Genomic DNA, 27,739 nt, shown 5'->3' with positions numbered 1-27,739 from the left:
TTTAGGAATTTTTTTTGATAAAAAACTTATACAAAAATAGTTATATATTAACTTCTACATGCATTTATTTTATTTGCCCCTATACTGGAATCAAAAGGTTTTTCCTTCTGCCTTTTTCGTTGCCTTTTAAAAAGATGGAAAGGGGAAGTTAATTTAAAATTCGTTTGTTGCTGACAACTATGGTTAATCAAAAGACTTTATTATTGTAATGATTTACTTTTTGTCTATTATTTTTTGTTCTGTATCCTAACTGGTTAACTGTTAATTCAACCTGTTATGTCAATTACTCATGTACAACATCGAGCACTTATCACCCCAATGCTTGCAAACAATTTTATACAACTTTTGAACTCTAACTTTATATACTGTAATCTCTTTCTAGTTTACCTTATTATTCCTTAATTAAACCCAATGCAAAAACCATCCCTTTCCGATTAACAATTTTTAAATGCACTGACCATAAACTTCCATAAACTTCTTTAACGCGGTTTTTATATATAATGGTTCCCAGGGAAATCTGATTTTTCTAAAAATAAAAACTTTAATTTCCAGATAGGGGTTCAAAACCAATATTAAATGTAATAATGCCAAGTATTAATTATGATTATCGGATTAATATCGATAATTCGGGATTAAGGAGGTACAATTGACTTTCGAATAATGGATTCGAATTTTAATATCCGACTAGTGGTAAACGGCTACTACTAAACGTTGACCATAACATGTAACATAGCATAACAGTTATTTTTATTTATAACGCATATGTAACATGAATTCAAACGACCAAATAAAAAAAACCACAAAAAACAACATACAAAAAACAAACAAAAAACAAACAAAGGGAAATGTGTCGAAATAAATATTTAATTGGCATCAAAGACATAACTACGTGCATTTAATTCCGTATAATGTTGAACGTAAAATAAATCAAACACTTTGCTGTCAATATCAATGATGCAACACCATTGTATAAATTGAAATCATTATTTTGAAGACTTAAACCTTATTCGAAATTGTATAATAGGGATTAAAATTTACCACAAAAACATAGGACGTTTTCGAATAATGGATATCGTATAATACGTTCGTGTTATATTTATTTATATAGTCTACGTGTATTAAACAGGACAGCGCGACTACTGCAGATAATACCGGGTGTGTAGAAAATTCGTGGTTAGCCTGTAAATCATGTAAACATTAAATTGTCTTGTTCATTATAGCAGGTACAAAATATTGTCATTATTAATGACGAACCCGCACTCGCTCCTCGATTTCACAGCAATTTGCTCTTTTAATAGTACTCATTCTATATGATATATAGTTGTTATCAATTTTTTATACATTTCAATCCCTTTACTTTAACTACCGTATAATGTGCATTTGTACAAATGTAATCAATGTGAAACGTTTTGGGTTCATAATAGCTGGCTGAATTGTATTCAATAAAAATACCCTTACGATAAAGTCAAAAGCAATCGAATAATGTTTACAGATAAGAGATTCTCTGAACGGAAGTAAATTAACAAATGCAGGTAATTTTTTATGTAGCATTGAATGTTAAGTAAACATAAATATACAACACTAACGTTTTGTTTTTCCAATTATTTCTATTTATTTACAATAACTTAAGTTTAACGAATTAAGAAATTCTGCGACTGGTTATGTATCTTTGAAAACGAAAGAGGAAGTATATTCTTGTACACTTTACTATGAAACTACTTTCATTATCACTTGAAATTACATCGATACGTACCTATTACTTGTACATAATGAGAAATAAAATTAGGTAATATAATAAACACAAAAAGGGTTTTATTCAGCTTTCTCTTTTGAACTGAACGTGCTCTTGCTTCCTTTCAAATAACATTGACGGATGCAAGTTTGTCGTGTCAAGTAAATCAGTCGTTTTTTGTTTGTTTGTTTGTTTTTGTCCCTAAATATTCATTGCGTTGAATATCATTAACACATATTTAGTTATAAATGAACGTTTTTTTTGTGTAAAGAACTTTATTTTCATATAATGCTATATCAAATTTTCAAGACAGAACAGTATTTGTTATTTGTTATGCACCTGTCAATATTTTGCCCTACCGGGGGGGGGGCGGCGGGCATACACGGGGCTTTAGACAGAAGACCATTCCTGACAGGCGAGAATTTGACAAACTTATGGAATCCGGGTCCCGGGAAATAGACTTTGGCCGGTTTTTACATCCCGGGACTCGGGAATTTCGACGCCACAAATTAAAAAAGGGGAGTAACGGTCCAAAGACGACGGCGATATTTTTATTCGTGTTTTTTAAGTTGCAGACATGAAACTTTTCGAATTTTTCTACGGTAGAGAAAATAGTGGGATAAGGCGAGAAGGTTGCCTCAGAAATTGGATTTATATGCAAAGGTATACAGGGATTGTATTCTTCATTTATTTTCACATTTACCCAGACACTAGTATGTGGAGCCTAGTGGTATTTGTCATCTGTTTTCGCGAATAAACACATTTAATAATTGATTTATTTTGCGAGTCCGACAGGCATTGGTCATCACATGAAACTGACACTTATCTCGTATTGATAATACTAAATCCACAAAAGAACGTTCACTTTGCCTGTAGAATATAAACGATTACAGCAGAAAATTTCGTATCGATTGAGATAATCCTTTTAACTGCAGTATGAATGAACTGATCAAGTGACACAAAACGGATGTTGAATACATACACACAGAATTATGTTATTAATTATTCATTTTTTAATTATTTTAACACCTATGCGACCAGTGCAGATCCAGATCAGCCTGCACATCCGTACAAGGGAGTCTCAATCCAAAGGCTGAAGTCACGGGACTCCAAGTCAGTCATAGTTCCCGTGAGCCTTGTTAGAATATGATTTTTAATAAAGTAAGAAAATGCATTTTAAATATGTCAAAACAGATCTAGATAAAATGATATCTTTTTTTCAGATGTATTACCATCATTGTTTTTTATCATTTACTGTTTCAACTGCTTGTCATAACGAGGCTTTGAATCTTGGCTCTCGGTTTCATCTTCATTGGTCTTGTATTGCTTTACGGCCGTGACTTGCTCTTATAAAAAGTAAATTGAATCTGCAGAAACTGTTAAGGCTTTGTTCTAATCTGATAAATGTGAATGTATTAAAATTGATTTATATTTAAACAGGTGAATATTTGGTTGGACCATTAAAGGCATTTGACGAGTGTTGCTGCCAACAGAAAAAGGGGCAAGTCAAAGGCGTCTGAGACACGGTCTTCGAAAAAGGTATTCAGGCACAATGACATTATGAGTTGAATTTCATAAATGATTGCCTCAACATTAAATGAGTCTGAGGCCAAAAAAACTCTTTTTTCTGAAAGCCATAAAAAACATAAGGGGTATTGCACTTCTGTGGTCTAAATATGTGCATTTTATCATTGACATGGTGGGGAATCATTGATATGGTGACCTGTGACGTAACATGGTATCTTAAAGTCCCATTATGCATTTGTAAACTTTATATGAAATAAAAGAGTATTCACTCCAATGACATCAAGTAGAATTCTGATGTAAAAATTTGCATTTGATTTCTTAAAGACATGAAAGAAAATCTTCGAAATATACGCTATAAATATATTGTGCTCGTGTAGCGCAAATGTAATAATTGGAGGTATGTTTGGATGAAAAAATAAATTCTGAAGAATAGTAATGTGGAAATGAGCCATTTTCTTCAATAAGAGGATGATTATAATATGTTTATTCAGTAATTGAAATTTTACTCACAAAAGCTTATGTTCCTTTAAACTTAAAATTGGTGGATTCTCCTGAAAAAGCACAATATTGTTTATAATGTAATAATGTCACTGGGGGCTACTGCAAGTCCTGTCAGTTACGAATACACCAAGATATTTTCTGTTAAACAAAGATATTGAGTTAAACAAAAACATTCTCACATGGACACCTGAATCTGAAAGATTATAAATTGCTGTAATACCATGTCATGTGGTCTCCATATCACGTGATTCCCCACCATAATTGCAAGATTAATTTGATAGACTAAGTACTAGCAGAATCTTTAGAAAATAATGTGTTTTCAACAAAAACGAAAAACAAAAGTACCATTTTTGTTCCAATAGAATTAAAAACAATCTATTGTTTTATCTATCAAAAATATATGTTGGAAATCTTTGTTAAGTTGTGCTACTGAATTATTAATTTTCAAACAATCCAGGCTCAAGCTCCTATCCAGGCTCAATTAAGCTCCTTAAAGGAAAGGGTTTCCTTTTTAAAACCCCACCCCAAGTTTCCCATCCAGGGTTCCTGCTCCTTTTCCAGGCTTTTGGGGAGAGTGCCCCAAGATTGTGAGTACACCATGCAACCCAGCTTAAGAAATTATGCCAGTTCTTTTTTGTAAGCTTTGTGTTCATGGTGAGCCTATAATTGTCGTTTCTCATATTTGGCTGAAATCTCGGCAAAGTACAAGGCTGTGTCATTTTGGGTAAAAAAAACTATAAACACTAGGTCAAATCTTAGAAAAAGAATGCGAACACATTAAAGAGGCCACATTTGTGGCCCATTCTTCATGAAACTTAGTGTAAATGTTCATCTCTATAAAATCTAGAACATGTTCAAAATTAGGTCATGAGGGGTCAAAAATGTAAGTCACTAGGTCAAATCTTAGAACATTTTTGGTCCAATTTAAATGAAAACTTAATAAATTTGTAACCTTTAAAAATGCCCTCTATTTCAGGTAAAAATGTGGAAGTGTCCAGGTTTGGCAGCAACAGAGGCAGGAAGAATGTCGTTTTAATGACTTTTTGTGTTAAATGTTAAAATAAAATAGAAAGTTAAAGTGTTGTAAGTTTTTAGCTCATCTGAGCTGTGAGCACGAAGCTATTGTGATCATGATCGGTGAATGTCTGTCTTCGCAAATCTGGTGTCCTCAACTTTTAGTGTTTTAGCACTCTAAGAGGCCCCAGATATTCAATTATCAATTATAATTACGCTTGGTCATCATGCTTACCATCCCTACAGAAACTGGGTCATGTGGTTTGTTTTTGTTTTGTTTTGTTTTGGGTTTTATGTCACATCGACACAGTATAGGTCATATCGCGACGTTCCAGCTTTACTGGTGGAGGAAGACCTCAGGTGCCCTTCCGTGCATTATTCCAGGCACGAACGGGCACCTGAGTAGAACCACCGACGTTCCGTAAGCTAGCTGGATAGCTTCCTCACATGAAAGAATCCAAAGTCCCTGTCGGGATTCGAACCCACAGCGGTGAGGGGCAAGTGGTTTGAAATCAACGACCTTAACCACTCGGCCACGGACGCCCCTGGGTCATGTGGAGTCAGAAACTAGGTAAGTAGGTTTGTTTTGTAGCTACACTATAAATGTAAAATATTAAAGAGCTTATACGATCGATTGTGTGTCCGTGTCCGCATTGGTTTAAGTTTTTTAAGTCATCCATTCTATCCTATGAAAGATATTCAATTGAAACTAGGTACGATATTTAGTGGGACTGCCACTACCATACTAAGAATGCTTATAACCTGGATGCATTATTTTCAGAATTATGCCCCTTTATTACTTTAAAATACCCATTTTATAAGTTTCTTCTAAGTCTAATTATTTGAATACTATCAAAGTTATTAAACTAAAATTGATACATAATTACTCATTGGGTACTTCAGAGGCCCATTAATCTGGATTCATTATTTTCCTAATGATAAGCCTTTTTACTTATATTTTTCATTGTTTTTTTCTGATAACAGTTTTATTTATTGATTGATCGCTTAGATATTTACCCATTTACCCTCTCCCCTACCCCTGGGGCATTTGGTGCACCAAGCAGGCTCAAGGGTGGGAATTTAGACAAAATTGGTTGTCTCTAGGGTGGGGATGTAGACTTCAAACATTTTAAGATGTCAAATTCCCCTGGGTCAGCCCGCCGCCCCCCCCCCCGGGCGGGCAAAATAATGATAGGTGCATTATATCTGTATGGAAATCTAAATATTTATACTTTTTATATACATGAAGTTCCATAAAATGGTTTAATATTCTCTTCCTTTTGTTTGTTAAGTCATGTTTCACAAATATACTTGTAAAGATACTTATAACTTCTCAGTTTATTTAGTAATATATTTACACATACATTTTCATAAATCTTAAGATAAACGATAAAATACTTCATTTTTAGCATTGTTTCTTATCTATGGTCAGTTCAATAACCTTAATTACACTACACCTCTTCAAGTCCGTTACCTTATATTCCGTTATTAAGTTATGCTATTAAGTTAACAAAAGAAATGGTCATTGGTGACATATTTTGACTGGTGATAATTAGAAATAAGAACAGAACTTTTTGAAATAAACTTTTCGAATAAATAATATTCGTTTAATGTCGAAAACATAGTTACAAGTGAAAAAGGAAATATATTTCATTAAGAAAAAATACGAATATATCGGGAGGGAAAAGGGGGTGAGGAATAGTGAAGTCTAGTTCCAAGGTGATAAATATTTCATTCTTCCGTCAAAATAAACAAGACGTTTTCTTATCAAGTAGTGTTTGCACTTTGTTAGACCAAGCTAATCTAAACCCAACGGCGCTAATTTGTATGAAATAAAGACAGTCTGTCAACGTTATGCGTTGAATTTGTTATTGCTGATTCTCTTGTTAAACACAAATAAATAAATATTCTTGTCTTTGTCAAATTGGTGCTTTTCCCTTGTAACTGGGTATTAAGTGACGACTTTATTTTTAGTATACGAGTATATGGAGAAATGGAAGACTGTATATTACGTCATAATGTAACTTAACACTTCTCCCCTTTGTTATTTTTGTACCCATGTTTCGCTGATATCACAATAATTAATTTCTTTTATTGAACAGATAATTTAAGTTCCAATTTTTCAAAATAAGGGCAAAAGTTTACAAATCGATCTCTGAAGACTTTGGCTGATAAGAATATACTTCCGCATTTGCATGATATAAGTAAGAAAAATACTTAAAATACAGTAAATTCTAAAACGAAAAGTCAATAAATGTAAAACAATCGTCAGTTATAGTCACACATGTATATTTCTTGTTTACTTATACAATGAACTTGTCAAAGGTCAGAAGTAATCGGATCATTCCACGTGACACGAAATTCTTTTAAAGGAAGTAAATTAATTTAGGAATTTAGGAGGTAAATTTTGTAAGATTTAAAGATTTTTTGATAACATTATATACATGTTCTAAAAACTTAAATTAACATTAATTCATAGCATTATTTCATACATGCTAAAAATATTATAAGGAATAAAAAATCATAATAATCACATAAACGCAAATAAAATATTTTATTCAAGTGTCGGTTTTGTTTAACTTAACTGGGCATGTAATTTATATAAACGTTAATAATTGTGTTGCTTTTTTGTCCAAAGGAAACTTGTGATTACTTTAGCTTAGCTAATCTGACTCAGTAAAGTTCCAGAATATTTTTAATGTTGTTCATATTTTCGTTGTAATCATCCATGTCATGACAACTAAATCAACTTGTTTCTGTTAGCCTAACCTCATTATAACGAAATGTTTGAAAAAAGATTTGAATAATATATTTGTTCGAGTCAATATTAGACATAGCCGGTGCAAGTTTTAACGGTCAATTCAATGCCCTTAACAATAAAACTGGTATATAATGTAAGGTATTTTAGTAAGTAAGATTTAACGATAAGATCAGAAGTAATATAATAAATCCTCGTGACACGAAATTCTTTGAAAGGAAGTAAATTAATTTTACGGACTCGTGGGTATTATTTAGTATGATTTAAAGAATCTTTGATAATATAATTCATACAGAAAAAAATGGTTATATATAACTTCGAAAAGCATTTATTCAAGAATAAATATTTCATTTGCTAAATGATTCAAAATTATCTTTTATTGCTTTATTGCTTTAGAAAAATGAAATTGGAAGTTAATTTGAAATCGTTTGTTGTTGACAACTGCGATTATCAAACATAATACAACGTAAACATGGCAAATATAATAACATAAAATGTACCAAGATAAAACAAAATATGTTTATTACATGAATGCAAAGAAAGTGATTTATTCCAGTTTCGGTATCATTTCCAATGAACAAAAATGGGTTTGAAATCAAAATCAGTTTTATGTAGATTTAAGTTCATGACTGGGGCCACAGGCGGCAGTATCAGTGTTTGGACACCCCACCCCTATCTGCCCCTGGACCCCTACTAGTACTACAACCCTGAAAAAAATTCAACACTCTAAGGCTTACTATAAGGTACCAAATACAAAACCACCGATGAAATTATATATAAAAAAAAAATTTCCACTATCAAAATTATAGTTATAGAAAGGTGAAAAGCCTTCTATATGTTCATTTGCCAAACAATGTGGAACACGGGAAATCGTCGTTTCGGTGACTGAGGCGCATTTCGGCAGGATTTCGCTGCATCATTCATCAACATTAATAAAAAGAACTAAAATTCCACAGCTTATCTAATTCAAATCTAACGAATATCACTATCATTCCGATTTTTTCTGTTTCACGGTATTTTTTGAATTGTCGTAGCCATTTTGCAGTCTGATACCTGGGTTAAAATACGCGATCTGATTGGACGAGCCAAATTTGACGTCCAATCAGATCGCGTATAACACAAAGGTATCAGAATCTAAAATGGCACTAAATTTGAAATGGTACTATAAAGACAATACAATTTCTTTCATATCATTGTAAATTTTTAATACAATTCAAATTTCTATGACGTTTATGACTAAATGCATCAATCATGATTTTGCTAAATCAATATCTATCAATATTGCTTTCACATAAAATACTGCTTGGATATTATCAGCAATTAAAGTACCCGTGTCCGTTACACAAATTACACAATTCATTTTTCTCTATCTGACTGTAATAGAAAATGACCAGTCAACATTAAATATGCCTAATATTCATTTTTTTCAAAAAAAAGAAGAAATTCTATGAACCTGTACTCTTTGTTAACTCGACGTAGTTTCGTCAATTTTTTTTTAAAAATACAAATTTTGCGTGAATGTTACACGCAAAATAATTGTTCCTATTGAAAATTCCAGTTAACTTTTTGAGTGTTTGTAAAAGCTATAAGCGCAGGGGAGGAAAGTAAGGTACAAGCGACAACAATTCTTTAATTCGCGTAGGCTGCAACAGGTCTCGTATGTAAGTTAAAGGGATTTAATAAAGAACAAAAGCCTAATAGTATCAAATAAAATGAAAAAAGAAAATGCAAAGTTATTATATAAAGATGCAGTTATTACGCGAATAAAGGCGTTATCACGCGAATCTAAAGGCGTTATTACGTGAAAGAAAAGGCGTAATAACGCGAATAAAGGCAAAGTTACTCCAATATAGGCGTTATAACGTAGCGTCTTAAAAAATTGGCATGCAGAAAGTTGACAATATTTCTGATTAGATTTCGTTGATTTTATTCCAATAGTTTCAGCCAATTTTTGTACACACGACGTCAAACTTAACCATCAAAGGCCGTTTTTTTTTAACATAACGTCTTTGCGTATCCTTGGCAACTGTTACGGGTATTTCAACGCCATTGGCGGACAAAATATCTTTTAATTTTTTTCCTTTAAGCTGATATAAAATATATAGTTTTAAGCAAAAAAAAATATTTGAAAAATGAAAAGAAAACTGTCAATATTGTATAAAATTTGACGTTCAGTTTAGCCGCATTTTGCGGCTTTAAAGCGGCTTATTTAAAAATTCCTGCAATATATTTTCGCGTGTCGCGTTCTACCTAAATTACGCGAATCAAGACGTAATGATACGAATAAAGGCGTAGTAGTAACGCAAATAAATGCGTTATAACGCGAATCAAAATGCAAAATTTCGCAAAACAAAGGCAAAGTAGCGAATAAAGGAGTAATTACGCAAATAAAATCGTTATTACGCAAATCAGAAGGTGTTATTACGCGGAACAAAATGCGTAATAACGCGAATAAAGGCTTAGAAACACGAATAAAGGAGAGGTAACGCGAACCAAAAGGCGTAATAACGCAAATTAAAACGCATTTTAGCGCCAATTCAATACCATACTTATATAAATCAAATGGCCTAGTAAGGTGTGAACCTTGTAACGTGTGAATTGATCTGAATTAATTGCTCAAATTATAAACTAGTATATAATAATATAATATACATTTACAATAACTAGTTTCGACCATATATTTTTACGTTTTAAATTTTTGAGTCAGTGCACAGCCATTGTATAAAGTGTACAAAACCTATTTTAAGTGTTTATTTTTAAAAAGTGGCCCTAATAAGTGGCCGTGAAACGGTGCTATGGAGAAGTTTATTTATTTATTTATTTTGTAATTTTATTGCTATGAAATTTTAATTGAATAATTTCTTAATTAGGCTGTGCACTAGACTATTTTTACCATACAGTCTCATGGTTATTATCAAAATTGGGAGGTGCTGGCTACAGTTTACCCATAATGTCAAAAAAGACTCCATATTGTATATATCCCTTTGCCCCCGCCCGTGTTATTTATTATCTATCTTTTTTATTCCTGTATATATAAACTAGTATCCTTAATACTAGTAAACGTGAACCCGTGCCCCCATATGGAGCAATACGTTTATCACGGGTTCACTCAAGCATGAGATTTTCTTAAATATGTTACATAAAGACTATCTCATCACATTATGGGTAACCAAGTTATTATTATTAGCCATATTTGGGACTTAGATTTTTTCTTATTCTTCTATGAATTGTTTAAGTAATAGAAGATTAATTATTATGTGTGATATCTAGATGCATAATAATTTATAGACCATGAGACAGTGATAAATAGATAAGGCCGTTTCCACCACATTTTAACTATCATATTTGTTTTAATTTTGAAATAAAGTTGGTAAAAACACGTATACATTGGATGCAACGGGCACCTGCTAAATCTCTATCCCGTTCGCGCGACAAACTTGTCGATATAGGTCAATCCGAAAATTAAGAAAATTTGCAAATTATCACAAAATCGGATTGACCTCCTTATTTTGTAAACAGAGAATTTTTCGGCCAATGAGAACAAAGGAGGCAATCCTCTCTAAACCAATCAAAATTAACTTTATAAAGCGGGTGTTCGGTAAAACTTACAAAATTTACAAAATTTTAAAACAAACTCTGCTAATTACAAACATGTAATTAATAATATGCATCCCAATGTATACGGTTTATAACATGTAAATAGAAACCAACATAAATAATAGACAGCCCACATTGAATTGGTCAGAAAACGTTCCTGACATGCCTTCTTCGCAAGTATGCGAACTCTACAATTATAGGTAATATTTTAAATTTTTTTAGTTATACTAAATATTAGATTGACCTGTTATAAAAGACGGTAACTACTATAAACGTCTTGGCCAATTTTAAAATAAGTGCTTTTTAATAATTTAATTTTAGAATTCTTAATCTTAGTATGGGATTGCCCCATCTTCCTCCCATGGCAGAGGTTGTACGTAGAGACTACCCTGTCATGGGGGATATGGTATGCACATAAACACATGTACGGATATAACAATAAGTAATTAAACATCAGCTCCCCCTTTTTAAAAGGTTATAAATGAAGTATATGCTCGCCCATATGGTCTCTTTCCGGTGGCGAGGGTAAACAAACCCAAACACACACACACAAATTACAATAACTATTATTCCATTTGCGCAATAATAATGTAAACTATTTGACTCTTTGATATTTGTCAATATTAGGTGACTTGGTGACGTGTATGTCCATTGGACAGGATGTAAAACAGTTACTCTGAATTCACATGTATCACATAATTGATTTTACACATGTCGCTATAGTTAATAAATTTCTTTTCTTATCTTATCTTATCTTATTTTATGTTATTTTATACGTGCGTCATATGTTCAATTATCTACGGATATGACCTGTATAATTACCAAATAACCTGTAGTGTCTTCTTATGTGATTGTCACTCCTAATTAAGTTATACGTAATAGGCTATAGGTAAAATGATCTGGAAAACGTAAAATATAAATAAGTCACAGGGTGAAAATGTATCTTAATTATTGATAGGTACGCTTAAAGGGTGATAGTGTTACAGTTAAGTCATAATTAGGAGACATTGTCTGCCTTGTCTTTGAAGAAAAGTATCTAATGGTTGGGTGATAATTTGGGGAAGGCATTTCCTAAAAAAATATTAAAAAATCAGAGTGTGATATTAGGACGTATCCGTACAGAATTGAAAAAAAAAACGAAAATAAAATGCACATCTTCATCAATTCATATAGATCAACATAGTTCTTCCTTTCTTACATTACTATGCCACTGACTTTTGTTTTGCGTTATTATGCATTTTGGTTCGCGTTATTACGCCTTTATTCGCGTGTTGATGTCAATGAAAGATAACGTTTATATTATATTAAATGATATAGTGTATTAAACAGGACACTGAGCCTACAGAGCTGATAATAACGGGTGGGTAGAAAACCCGTAGTTATACTGTAATTTATGTAAAGTTTAAATTTTCTTATTAGTTATAACACGTTTGAAATATTGTCGTTATCATTTATGGCCCTACACGTTATCCCTGATTTCTAAACCCTTATCTCTTTTATAGATCCTGTATGTTTTGTGATTGATATTGTCACTGTGTGTATACCACACTTGCAAAAAAAATATATATGTATATAATTATGCAAATAAAACAATTTTCAAACGTCGAAGAATATGTAAAATGTGTACTGCAAATATTTGTGCACATTATATTTAATCAATAAATTATATGCATTCATTTCTTATTGGAAAATTTGACTTAGAATTTTTAGATAATAAACTTCTAATTACCTCCCTTTATTTACATGAAATGTTAAAATGGGTAATATCTTTATAAATAATGCTTATTGGAACTTACAATATTTACAAACCTTATTTTGAGCATCATATTTATGAAATAAAACCATGAAAAAAATGTGTTACAGGATCTTTAAAGTGTTCTATATGATAATAAATAGTTGTTATTAATTAATTTTCATCCATTTACTTTAACTACTGTATCATGTGCATTTGTACAAATAAGTATAATGTTTATGAGCGTTTTTGATTCATATTAGGTATGTTCTATTCATCGAATTCGTATTTGTTTTACACAGAAGCACAACCAACCGATGAAGTCAAAAGCTATCGAATAAAGTTTACTTGAACGAAAGTAAATTAAACAAACGCGTGTATTTTTTCTGTATGACATTGAATGTTTACATAAGAATATAAAACTGAAATAAAGTTTGTTTTTGTTTTTTTTTACAAATTATTTCCATTTATTTTCTGTCTTTAGTTAAACGAATTGAGAAAATTCTGTACGGAATGCCGTTAGGGCCATCGCCTATGAATGATTTGATCTGAAACACGATACTCGAAAGTACAATGATGAAAACGCGAAATCACGAAACCACGATGGTGAAAACGCGACAGTACGATGATGAAAATACGACAGTACGATAACGAAAACGCGATAATACGACAGTACGATAATGATAATACAATTAACTATCGTGTTTTCATCATCGTACTTTCGCGTTTTCACCATCGTAATATCGTGATTTCGCGTTTTCATCATCGTACTGTACTGTTTTCACCATCGTACTATCGCCAGAGCTGCATTACTGGTACTGGTACTGCAGTACGTACTGCAGCGATTTTGCAAGTACTGGTACTGATACTGAATTACTCTTACAAAATTTTGCTACTACTGGTACTGGTACTGCATTACTGTCTTAAAAAGTGGTACTGCTACTGCATTACCCAGTACTTTTGGTTTTGATAAAATTAAAAATAACATCAATTTTTCTCATAAAATAAAGCTGTAAATTACATTAACTATATCTTATTTTTGTGAAAAAGTAAGTTATCAAATCTAAAGATAATTTGCTGCAATATTCCTTCAAATAGTAACATAGTATTCATCATAAAAAACACCAAATACTTTAAGTAAAAATTAAATTAAGATAAACAGACTCAATAACTCTTTACCCTAAAATATCCTTAGCAAAATAAACACTAATTAGTTTCTTCTATTCTAAAAAATCCCATCTCAAGTGAAAAAAGTGATATTGTTAGCACCACAAAAAGTTGTTATTTACTTTGGTATAAATTGAACAGAGGTGTGAATAAACCATTATTTTGCAATTATATATATTCATGTCATGTGTCATTTATGTATTATATGTTGTATTTGTATATTTAATATGGTGATGAGCTTTTTATGCTTAAACCAAGAAATAAAGTTTCTGTTCTGTTCTGTTCTGTTCTGTGAAAGGCAACAAAAGACTGCTGTTTTTTAAATGAAAGATGTTTGCATTGTATTTATACGAATGTAGGACAAAACCCCATCAGTTAAAACCCCACCACTCAAAATTTTATAGAGTGGACAAAACCCCATCACTAAATTTTATAGAGTGGACAAAACCCATACAGTTGACTGGTTACTAAACAATTAGATATGACATGAATATATGTTGTAAATATTGTTTGTAAAAAGTATGTTAAAACTTTAAAGCAGCATGCCTCCAGATTCATCCTAATTTTCATGAAAATTTTGAAAATGTATTTAAAGGTAAAATATTGTTAAATGAACAAAGAAAGTACTTGACACATTACAATCGGCACTTAAAATCCACGTAAATTACCAAAAAGAGGTCAAAACATGCATAAATAGCCCCTACTGCGTTAGTAACGCAGTAGAAATATAGTGATAAACACTACAAAATACAGTCATTTATTGCACATAAGATAAAAATTATCACTTGAATCTTTAATTTGTTTACTTTTCTCAAAGTTTTAGTAATTTTTTTCCAAGTTTAATTTTCTTGAAATATTTTGGGTCATCTGGAGGTATGCAGCTTTAAAGTAAATTAGGAATTTATTTCTTTGCTGAATAATATTTGCAATTATTTGTTTGACACTGTAGTTATTCAAACTTTGATGAATATATAAAAGTAATGGTACTGATACTTAATTACTTCACCAAAAAAAGTACTGGTACTGCAGTACCGAGCTAAAATCTAGTACTGGTACTGGTAATGGTACTGCATAATTTGCCAAGTACTGGTACTGGTACTTAAGTACTACACCCTTGGTACTGATGCAGCTCTGACTATCGCGTTTTCATCATCGTACTGTCGTGTTTTCATCATCGTACTATCGCGTTTTCACCATCGTACTGTCGTGTTTTCATCATCGTACTATCGCGTTTTCATCATCGTACTATCGCGTTTTCATCATCGTACTATCGCGTTTTCATCATCGTAGTTTCGTGATTTCGCGTTTTCACCATCGTACTATCGTCTATCGCGTTTCAGGTCAACACATTCATAGGCGATGGCCCTAACGTACATCGCAATAATGTATTTAAAATTAAATCGTAAATCATAACATAACAACTAGAACTCCGCGAATCGGATGTGTCGCCTTGTGAACAGTATAGCTGTCACTTGGGCTTTTCTTCTTAAATATTGGTTATTTATAAACGCCGCTAAAGGGCAATAACTCAAAATACGAAATGCAAAGTACCGGTTATTGTGCAATACACTTCTTCTTAATGAGATCTATCTGCTAAAAAGATTCAAGTCCATAGCTTTTATAGTTTAGGTGAAATGGCCGGGAGCATCTGGTGTTCACTCAGTGAAATATAATTTAATCTTACATGCAAAACAAACAAATATCCTCTATATAATAAACTAAATAACACATGACTGTCGGGATTAAAGAAGCTGCACCTCGGGGTAATATACCTGTTCTCCTGTGGACAATATCCTCTATCACCCCGACAGCCATGTGTTATTTACATAATATCTTTTTAAGTTCAGAAGGACAAAAATAAGCCCAACGTGCTTACTTTTGATAAATATTTCAAAGCAATGTCTTATTTAAAATCACTTGCTGTTTCCAAATCAAATTCAATTTTTATGTATGCTCATTCAGAATTCTATAAAGTTAGTTTATTGACGTTAAATTATTTTGTGTATAAATATTAAAGCTATACTTTATTAATCCTTGAATAAAATATTTTTATCACTGAAACTTACTGAAATCTATTAAATTCGTACTGTCTAATTTAAATAAAAGAATGGGTGAACCATTCCTTAATACATGTCAAATAAAGCTGGTCTTTTGTCAGTTTTTAATGATACATTATACTTCTATTGTGACCACCTATAATGTGTAGAGTTTTAAATATAACAGTTCTTCTTTATTTTAAGTTAAAACAAGTTTTGTTTTATATTTACAAAGAGACTGTGTAGGTAGCAATTATCAATATTTTCTATTATCAAATTTGAGCATAGTATATCTTAAAGGAATGTCTTCTCAAGGCATTATATTATTATATATAAATCATATTCTAATATGATATAAACATGTATTTCATTACTGTTTGTTGTTTTATCTGTATATTTATAAAATTAACGGTTTACACTTCAGTTAAAAGCCACATTAATAGTCTGTAAACAATAAAATTTACCCAAGGACTTTAAAATCTCGTACTTTTTTCAAGCACCCTGTTCTTTTTCAGTGATGTAAAATGGCAGGTTCCGCATTGCTTGTGGTTGCGTTTGACTTTGGTACAACATACAGTGGCTATGCTTTCTCGTTCCGGGATGACCCTTTAAAAATACAGACAAATCAAAAGTGGATCGCTGGAAGCGATCAGCTTATATCTTTGAAAACACCAACTTGTGTCCTTCTCGATCCAAATGGGCAGTTTGACTCGTTTGGATATGAAGCAGAAAATCACTTTGCTACCCTTGTCGAAGATAAAGAGCACCAGGGCTGGCGTTTGTTTCGTAGATTTAAAATGATTCTTCACAACAATAAGGTTGTTTTTTTAAACTATCTTCGTAAGACTTGAATAACACTATGATAAAATTTTCATTTGTTTTAATTTTAGGTTAAAATATGTAGCTTTAGTCTTTTTAACACTTGTTATATATTTTAGGTAATTGAAAGGTCACTGAATTGAACATACAGTATTTTAATCATATCTAACAGCTTCAGCTTTGTCACCAAAATATCTCAATAAACGTTATGTTCAACTTATGAATTATGCGTGTGATTGTAAATTATATTTAATAGAGAAATACACAAAGTATTCAAGATAGAATTTTGCTTTTGACCATTTGAAGAACTGTGTATGGTCAAAGCGTGGATTATGCATCCGTGATAAGATATACACCAGAACTTGTCATCTCAATTTTTTATACAATTACGTTTATGTTTAACATACAATTACTTAGACTAAAAGAGGAAACAACTCTTAAAAACAACAACATCTTCAAGGGTTTAATTTCTTTAATAAACAAATGTTTTATTTTCAAACGTTTAAGTTTGGGTTTGTTTTTTTTTTTTGCAACTTTTTCAATAGTATATATGAACTTTTAGACTGAAGGCCAAGCAATATTTTCAAAATGATGTTATTTCTTTATGTATGTTTTCTTCAACATAGTTAAAGTTGTATGGCAGATACGAGTGTGAATAATAACACAATTATGGTTACGTATTTGAATTTCGAGACGATGAGCGAACAGCCGTTAAAGATATGAACGGAGAAACAATATTTTTATTTAACGCCGTTATATTGTCAATATTAACATCTTAAAATCGTAAGATATATGGTTAGCGTTTTAATAATGAAGGCGTTAATGATAAAACGACAATAATAAATAATTCAATTATAAAAAGGTAATTATTTATGTTCGCAGGATCTATCAAGATCGACCACCGTTGAAGATATAAACGGTAAATCAATACCAGCAATGACGATCTTTACAATGTCAATAAAGTATCTCAAAAAACATTTCACTGAGGCACTCAACAAACAAAAGACCGGCATTGTTGATGAGGACATACAATATGTTATTACTGTACCTGCCATATGGAATGATAATGCCAAGCAGTTCATGCGTGAAGCAGCAGAAAATGTAAATTACGTTTTTAATACATAAATACAGAAATATATATTGCTTTTCATGTAGCTAATTACCTTTCAGGTGATTGTGTAACGGTCCATCAAGATTCGGTAAAGAGTAGTGTGTTTTATTCTTTACTACAAAACTTTGCAATGTTCTTAAACAGATTGCTTTTTGAAAGATATTTAAAAGTCGTTAACTTTAGCTGTAAGAGAACACAGATGTTTAATGGAATACTATTGTCATGTGACTAACAATAAAAAATAAAAATAAAAACCATAAACTCATTGGGCAAATTACCTTTGACTGTCTTATGTTTAAGCCTCGGCCTTTTTAATGATCTGATATATCAGACAATTCAAATTAAATCTTTCAGAATATAAGATCGTTGATGTACATTGTTAACTTTAAAATGTCTCTGTTATCATGCCAGTACCCTTAAATCGTGGCCAATTTAAGTAAATGTAATTATACGGTGTCAAAATAGCCATATTATTTATGAAAAGAAACACAAATGTCCGCCATTTTGTATTATTTATTGTTTTGACGTGACGTCACAATTGTGGCGTTCTATCCGGTTCGCGCGTTGTGTATTTTTTGGAAATAAAAAAAGAAGAAAAAAAATGATTTCTAAAGAAGCTTTATATATTGTCAGAAGGCTTAATTTTCAGCAAGTCTCCTTGTTGGTGAGCAGGTCCAGTGAGGGAACCGAATAAAGCAGCAAGTCTAGAAAACGGTCGGCTTTCTAGTGAAGAGTTGAGCCTTAGCAACGGTCCGCTTCCCAGTAAAGAAGCAAGTCTAAGAACGGTCCGCTTCCCAGTAAAGAAGCAAGTCTAAGAACGGTCCGCTTCCCAGTAAAGAAGCAAGTCTAAGAACGGTCCGCTTCCCAGAAAAGAAGCAAGTCCAAGGAGCGCAGCAAGTCTAAGAAGCAAAGCAAGTCCAAGAAGCGCAGCAAGTCCAAGAAGCGCAGCAAGTCCAAGAAGCGCAGCAAGTCCAAGAAGCGCAGCAAGTCTAAGAAGCGCAGCAAGTCCAAGAAGCGCAGCAAGTCCAAGGAGCGCAGCAAGTCTAAGAAGCGCAGCAAGTCCAAGAAGCGCAGCAAGTCCAAGAAGTGCAGCAAATCCAAGAAGCGCATTAAATCTAAGAAGCTCAGCAAGTGCTCGAAGCGCAGCAAGTCCAAAAAGTGCAGCAAGTCTAATAGTGCAGCAAGTCTAAGAAGCGCAGCAAGTCTAAGAAGCGCAGCAAGTCTAATAGTGCAGCAAGTCCAAGAAGCGCAGCAAGACTAATAGTGAAGCAAGTCCAAGAAGTGCAGCAAGTCTAAGAAGCGCAGCAAGTCTAATAGAGTGCAGCAAGTCCAAGAAGCGCAGCAAGTATAAACGTGCAGCAAGTCCAAAAAGCGCAGCAAGTCTAAGAAGCGTAGCTAGTGCAATAGTGCAGCAAGTCCAATAGTGCAGCAAGTCCAATAGTGCAGCAAGTCCAATACTGCAGCAAGTCCAATACTGCAGCAAGTCCAGGAGTACAGCGATTCTTAACTTATAATCACAAATACCGCTCAGAATATCGATAAAAATTTTATAAGTGAAACCAAAACTTGACATACGGCCTTCACTCTGCTTTTATGAAACTAAAGCATACATCAAAACGATTTTAAAATTGTATACATTTTTTAAATGTATTTCTGCTGTTGTTGTTTTTTTTAAATATTTCTTGTCTGTTTGTTGTTATATTTTTATTGTTGTTTTTTATTGATAATATTAGTTTGGCTTTTAATTAACAGGCTGGCATAGAAAAAGCACGTCTAAAACTGTCTTTTGAACCAGAAGCAGCGTCTATTTGGTGTCAGACAATTTCTACAGATGTAAAGGAGACATGGTCTAAAGCAGGGAGACAATACATGGTGATCGATCTCGGAGGTTAGCCTAATTATTAAAAAAACAATAATTAATTCTACCTCATAAATCGGCTTTAGAAAAATACTTAAGAAAAAAAAGAAAAATGACTTGTATCAGTTTGATTGATTTAATTTCGAGAATCCTAGAATAAGCCTTGCACATGTAGTTAAGTTGTTACATTAGTACATTAATGCGACATGCTAAACCGGCAGTTCATTCTAACCAAAATAATTGATTTTAAAATTAATAAATTTTGTTTCACATAAAAAATATTTTTAATTAAAATAAATCAATGAAAAGCCGTTTTTTATAGAAAATTAAGTCCCTTATTATAGGATGGAAAACTACCAAAGTATGATAATACAAGGGTCACTGAATAAGTCCTGTCACTGGCTTCAATTTCTGTAACTCCTATATTTTATTTTTAAAAAAATCTATTTCAAACCTTCAAAGTACTTCAACTCTTCCTAAATGCATCTGTGTAATCTCTCTGTCCCGTTTCCAAAGGCTGAAATCTTTTTTGTAAACTGTCGCAGGCACTGATACATTGCAGACACTGATACATTGCGCTGCAATAAAAAACTACTGAACGTTTAAATGTATCTTGTACCTGAAAGCATTTTGTTTAATTATGGGAAACAAAAAGAAGTCGCAAGGACTGGTCAGGAGAATAAAGCAGAAAATTGAAAATTAAAAATTTTCAGGCGTCAAGAAAGACTTAACAATCTCGTTTTTGTGAGAAGATGCATTGACATGTATAATAAATACTTTTCACCACCATTTGCATGGACACTTCTTGCTGTAAAAATGCTTTTTCGTTTTTCAGTCAATGTACAGAAGTCTTATAGAACAGTCCAGCGACTGTGTGAACTGGGTTCGATTATCCAAAACATTGGTTAAAAGTGACCAATGGACAACTTGCCACTGGTTAAATCCTTATTTTATTGCTCGACAGTTGGATGGTACCCTGGTTACCTAATCAGTGGATGGCGTTTTTATCCACTGATTAAGTACCACAATGCAACAGGGCCGGTTAGTGATTCTGGAAACAAAATGGCCGATTTTTTATGAATAAGAAATTTTAAAGAAATACGAAGTCCCCCTAAGAATCAATTTAACATGCTTTGAGCCTTCATGTATCGATAGATCTTTTTTTCTGAGACACACATAAGAAAAAATCAAAAACATGAACATGAGTACTGACACTTGTATGCTTTATTGAAAAATATGAATGTTGTGACTTTTTAACTGAATTTTCTGAACAACAACAACAAACAACAATTGAATTGATAAAGGTTTAAAATACACTGTTTTTAGAAAAAATATGCACTTCAAATAAAATGTTCAAGTTAAGAAAACAAACAGATATATATATATATATATATATATATATATATATATATATTTGTAAGAAAAAATGGTGTTTAAAGTAAACCACTGGATAATGCATTTTATCCGTTGGTTATCACTTAGCAATGTTTTTGAACAACCGGGTTCAGATGTACAAGGTGGCTCTTGAACTACTTGTCAACTGGAATTAACGAAAACCATCTACAATATTTTCCTTGTACCAATAGTACTTTTAGCAATACAGGGCCGATTATGATATAATCCGAACCAATGTTTGTTGTTTGGTCCTTTTTTGAGGCTCTACAGCAACGTTTGTCTTGGTAGCCTACGTTGTAGGCCTACCCGAAAGATAGTTATCTCTGCGCTTTGAAATGATCTGATGTCCATATATGCCACACCATTCACAATATATATGCGTTGCAGCTATGTCAATCCTCATGTGACTTTTAATGTAGCTTCTAATTTTGTTCTGTTATTCATTGTACAAATTGGCCAATTAATGCATGCATTTTGAATTAAAATATCTAGATCATTTTATCCTTTTTGGCAAGAAAGCGATTTATTATTCTATGGGGATAAAACAATTGAAACCTCATAGTGACATAAATCATTAAATAATACTCGTAGTAACATAAACAAAGATCTTTTACGGTTTTAATTTCAAATATTCAAATATTTTATTTAATAAATTAATTTGTGATATTTTCTTTTACATTTACTAATTGTTTTATGATATCCTTTCCATAATGCACTTTAAAATTACAAAAACATTAAGTGAAGGGTTAAAAATCAACAAAAAGCTTTAAAATGTTGTTCTCTGATCGGCTTAGAAATACTTTTTCTCAGTATCCGTGTATATTCACTGTTTGTTTATAAATATAGATTTTCTGGATTTTCAAACTTGCCAAAGAATGCAAAATTGCGACTTCAAGTCACACACGGATTGTAAAAAACGCTGGCGAACGCGTAAATGAAAGTCAAGTTAGTCTTATTAAGTTGTCGTCTTAATGTTTATTAGCTCACCAGAACCGACTATTCAGGGTGAGCTATTAGTATCAAAGGGGGATTTCCGGCGTCGTAGTCCACCGTCATGCGTCAGCATTTACCTTCTTCTCTGAAACAGCTGGACAGTTTTACTTCAAATTTAGTCTGTAGTATCCTTGTGATAGTCACAATTGCTCATAACATTCAGTTGGCTTCTTTTAGGGGTCAAGAGAACTGAAATTAGAAAACCTTCAATCGTCTTTTATACTGAAGTAATTGATGAATAATCACCAAACTTTGTCCGTACCATTCTTAGGTAGTCTTTTATCAATTTTGCTCATATCAATTTGATGGTCTGTAGAGCTAAAACTAAAAAAAACATTTTAACACCATCCTCTACTGAAGTAATTGTGGATGATCACCAAACTTTGTCTGTAGCATTCTTAGGTAATCTTTTATCAAAATTACTCATATCAATTTGATTGGCCCTTTTAGGGGCCGCTTAAACTAAAATACCCATGCCATGGCATGTCTTCAAAATGAAAGGGAAACAACTCATGTTGGAATGTCTGCCATACATATGTACATGTAATGCAATTTTCCTAAAAATATTCAATAGCTGGGAGGAGGTCTGAATGTCATGACCTGTTTGCAGTGTAAATAACTTTCTCGGTTAAACTGTTATTGATATTTTTGAAACCACGTCACCTACTTTCTTGTTTTTTATGTAAATACTTGAAATTTGGGTCCGGAATGTAATTCCTGATGCGAATTGAATTAAGATATCAACTGAATTAATTTTGATATTAATGATACCGTTTTACCTAGTTTCTCGTTTTTTGGTGTGCCCACTTGACATTTGGACAAGGTGTTTAATTTCTGATCTTAAATTAAATTTTAATATCAACTGGCCTACTTTCGATATTTTTATTTTTAATATTTTATCGCTTGAAATACTTTTTTGTAATGTACAGACTTGAAATTTGGACCTGGTGTGTAATTTCTGTAATTTTGTGTTGAATTGAATTTTTATATCAGCTGACCTACGTCTGATATTTTTAACCAAGTGACCTACTTAAACTTTGGACCAGGCGTGTAATTTCTGATGCTGAATTTCATATTGATAGCAACTGACCAATTCATGATATTTTTGATATCATTTGACCTACTTTCTTGCTTTTTGGGGTTATGACTTGAAATTTGGTCAAAGGGTGTGTTTTTAAGCTGAATTCGATTTTGGTATCAGCTGGCTTACTTTTGATATTTTTTACATTGTTTGACCTATTTTTTTTAAGGTACAGTTATGTAACCATATAGAATGTTTCAAAAATTTGTTGTCCCAAACTGTAAACTTCAAACATCTTCACCTAACATATTTGCATATATTTTGTGTATCCATTCACATAAATTATAAAACAAATTGTCCCATCTAAATTAACCCTGCTCTAGTGGTCTTTATTCTGCATTTATTCTACATAGTCTCGTAGGAACACGCTTGCAACATTGATATTTTTAACAAAGCCTGTCTAAAATATTAGGACAAAATATTTCATTGTATATAGTGATCAATGAAATGATGGGTCAGATGAATGATCTAGGGCCATCTTGGCCCAGTTAATTATCGGCAAGATTATTTGAAAAATAATTTTTAACATTGAAAAACAGTTGTTTCTGGCGAGCGACTTAGGGCCATTAAGGCATCAAGGCGTCTTGTTTGAGAATACTACGCATATTTACGTTCGGATGCGTAGTATTCAAAACTTAAGGCTCTAGAATAAAAAAAGTGAACAAACTAATACAATTTCGATTTGCGCCGTAGATGCCCTATTTATTGACCAATGTGATAAGTCTTACATAAGCTTTTTATGTATCAAGAAGATTTGGACTCTTAGAAGGTGAATATGATGCGATATGCACTGCATAATTAATATCAATTCAGTACTTTTCTCGCCATATTCATCTTAAAAAGTCCATGTTTGTATAAATTGGACAATTTGAACGGTTCACACGGAATATTTGTGTCGCTTACTACAGAGCGGCGACACATATATATCATTTCTCCGGCGGCCGTCTGTAAAAAAAATTGTATTGACTACTCCTCAAATCTACTGTTATGGCCCTTTAAGGTAGACCACAACTTTGAAGAGTATTCAAATAGGATAGTCTCACTTGTCAACTGCACTGAAACTGAGGGGCTTGGGTTCAAACTCCAGAAGGGGCAAAAAAATATTTCTTTTTTCTTCTTTAACATTATTTATGTATCTCTCGGATCCCTTATGGAAAGAAAAAGTGTTTGATATTAATTAAATAATTATAATAGGTATTTAATTGCTAAATATTGCCAAATTAAATAGCAAAAATGATACCAGATATTTTCAAAGTTTATTAAATATAAAGGCTTTTTATGTACGGAAATGGTCAAATAAATATTTTAAGTGGGTCGGGAAGGGTAACATTTTTATACATTGTAAGATATCTTGTTTAGGAACAATATTTTTCATGTGTAATTTGTTACCTGGATGTTATTTTTTGTTTATTAGGAAAACATTTTTCATAATGATGATATTATAGATTTCCGCCATTAAGAGTTTTTTTTTTCATTTCTGAAAATAATGTCCTTCTATTAGCAAAGTTGTAGCTCAGAAAAATGTCAATAACTCATAAACCGCACGGTAAATTTTATTTTAATTGTGCATACATGTGTCCTTTAAGGCATATAACTGTCCTATGCTGTCCATTTTACAGTTCCTAACAGTGCCTATTAGCAGTGGTCTACCTTTATGAGTTTTGTTTTTAAAGTTTGTTCGGCCTACTTCCCTTTATATTACTAATGAAATTTGAACGAAAATTTACAGAATTGATCGATGCCTAAAGTTTGTGCGTTTATTTAACTGGTTTTCAGGTTGAATGGACTTATCCGCTTAAACTACTTATGTAATTTGAATGAAATGTTACAGGATGGATCGTTACCAGCAGTACTGTGAATATTTAAGTTAAACGAATTGTGGCTGAGTTATTGTCCTCGAATTAAAAGGCGTTCTGGCCTGATAATAGTTTTTATGTAAACTGCTACACAGTTCCTGTAACATGCTACCAAGCAACCGCGACATATACGGAATAAACTGCCCAATCACCTCTCAAAACGCATGCCATCAGTAATCGCACTTGTTTAATTAAAATAAATATTTGAATGCATTCGCTTGTAAATGTTGTTTCAGGTGGTACTGCAGATATATCAGTGCATGAGAAACAAATCGATGACACATTAAAGGAACTCCATAAAGCAAGCGGTGGTCCGTGGGGAGGAACAGTTGTTGACAACAACTATTTAGAATGGTTGACCAAGATATTCGGGAATACCACAATGCAGAGATTTAAAAACGAGCAAATGGAAGACTACTTTCAACTGCTTAGAGATTTCGAAATAAAAAAGAGAGGCATCGGTCCCGAGTCAAAGGGGAAAATAACATTCAGACTGTCTGCATCGATGAAAGAGCTTTATCAGGAGGAAAGTAACAGAGTTCCATTAGAGGAAAAAATTGACCAGCTGGGGTTGTCGGGTATGGTTACATTAACCAGCGACAAAATGAGAGTTGAAGTTTCTGTCATTAAACAGTTGTTTGAGACTCCGATTCATTGCGTGATTGAACATGTGCAACAGATATTTGCAAAGCCAAATATGCAAAAAGTCGAAACAATTCTTTTAGTTGGAGGGTTTGGCGAATGTAAATTAGCCCAAAACCTAATACAGAAAGAAATAAAGAAAAAGAAAATAATTATACCGGAAGAAGCAGGTATTGTTGTCCTCAAAGGTGCTGTACGGTTTGGACATTTTCAGGGCATTGTACGTTCGAGAATAATGGCCCATACGTACGGATTGTCTGTTTGTACAACTTTTGTCGAGCAGAAACATAAAAATGCAGAAGTAATATTCATAGATGGTGTGAAAGAAGCGTTAAATATATTCACGATTATGATACGAGCTGGAAAAGAAGTAAATATTGGGGAAATTATTTCTACAGGTCCACTCACACCAATTTACCCTGACGAAACGAACATTATTGTATATTGTACAGAAGAAATTGATCCTGAGTACACAACAGACATTGGCTGCAAACACATTGGAACGCTAATAGTTAAACATTCAAATGGCAAATCAAAAGCGGATAATCAAATAAAAGCCTCGTTCATATTTGGTGATACTGAACTTCTCGTGAAAGCTGTTAACATCAGAACGAAAGAAGAATTTTCTACGTATATGGACTGTCTATAAAAAGTGTATACATAAAACACAGTCTTTCTATTCTACAAATGAATAATACTTTAGCATGCAATTTATTGCAAACGTTGTTATGAATGCATATATTACATAATTTCAAAAAGTTGTTAGAAATGAATAATTTGTCCCTAGTAAAAAAAGTTGTGATGATATAGTTCTCATATTGTATGATAGTCAAGAAGAAACAATTAATCCAATATTTCAGCCTTAAACGTGATCTGTAGAATGACGTTTTCCAAGCAACGTTTGAGGCGTAATACATATTATTTTTTTTTAAGAATGGATCACAGGGTTTGTTATAAAAAGCTTTGTTTTGAATATTGGAATATATAAGTAGAAAATAACAAGCCTCTTTAGGATGTAAAAGAAGCATATAAAGATAAAAATAACAACATTAAAGGAAAGATTTCGGTACATGTTAAATAAAAACAGAATGAAATCAATAGATAGCATGCTGCTAAAGAAAAAGAGACAACCAGGAATACCAGTTTGCTTTATAAAAATGAAGCAGGTGTGATGTCATTTTGCAGCAACTATCGCCTCCAGATAAGCTGTAGAAGAAATAATCGTTAAAGCATCAGGAAAGTTTTGGAACACAGTTCACTCGGTCATAAAATATTGCCTGGTGATATTATAGCTACAGTGATTACAGTGATTATGTACCGTTACTATTTTTCGAAACATGAAATAGTAAAACGCTATTTAGAAATCAAGGCCTAATGTTTATAGTATTTTTTGGTAATTTGTTTTGATGATTATATATCCAATGCTTCAATACTTTTCTAACGTTTCCCCGTTAATCAAAATATGTCCTGATATGATCAAACACTTATCATTATTTTACAACCATTTTGAGATTGCCGAGGATGCTTGCTTTGAAGTATTATATTTCAGTCCAATTAACACCCAATTTAAGGCGGGGTTACAGACAAACGGACACTCAGTGATCATTTATAAAGTCCTAACTATTTATGCCGGCTCGTTTAGGATTATATTGTGAATTCAAATTAGTAACAATGCCAAGAATCAATATTGTACCTCACAAATATATTGAAGTCTTTGAAAAATATACATTTTGTACTATGCTCTTCCTTGAGTAAAATAATTTAACAACAGAAATTTATTGAAACCTATAAAATTCTCACTGAAAATGTTTTATTTGAATAAAAGAATGAATTAACTATGTATGGGAAGGTGCGTTCTATTTTACAGGTCAAAGAAAATTGGTCCTTCCTTAAAAAACTGATATATTCATATTGTGCTGA

At 32.4% G+C, this 27,739-nt stretch overlaps 1 protein-coding gene across 2 annotated transcripts; it reads left to right on the top strand.

Annotated features, from left to right (window-relative positions):
- The first annotated feature begins 1,442 nt into the window (after positions 1–1,442).
- Positions 1,443–27,739, top strand: LOC132750276 (heat shock 70 kDa protein 12B-like). 2 transcript variants are annotated; one of them, XM_060740220.1, is made up of 5 exons: positions 1,443–1,532; positions 16,580–16,882; positions 17,766–17,984; positions 19,747–19,882; positions 25,414–27,739. In XM_060740220.1, the coding sequence occupies exons 2-5, from the start codon at positions 16,589–16,591 to the stop codon at positions 26,466–26,468; spliced, it is 1,704 nt and encodes a 567-aa protein (XP_060596203.1). In that variant the 5' UTR covers positions 1,443–1,532; positions 16,580–16,588; the 3' UTR covers positions 26,469–27,739. The 2 variants fall into 2 exon arrangements, with proteins under 2 accessions (XP_060596203.1, XP_060596204.1); XM_060740221.1 differs by lacking the exon at positions 1,443–1,532 and adding an exon at positions 7,105–7,174.

The sequence above is a fragment of the Ruditapes philippinarum genome, unplaced genomic scaffold (assembly GCF_026571515.1).
Source record: "Ruditapes philippinarum isolate M1 unplaced genomic scaffold, ASM2657151v2 ctg3627_1_1_1_1, whole genome shotgun sequence".
Taxonomy (NCBI): Eukaryota; Metazoa; Mollusca; class Bivalvia; order Venerida; family Veneridae; genus Ruditapes; species Ruditapes philippinarum.
This window is presented reverse-complemented; position numbering and strand designations above follow the sequence as displayed.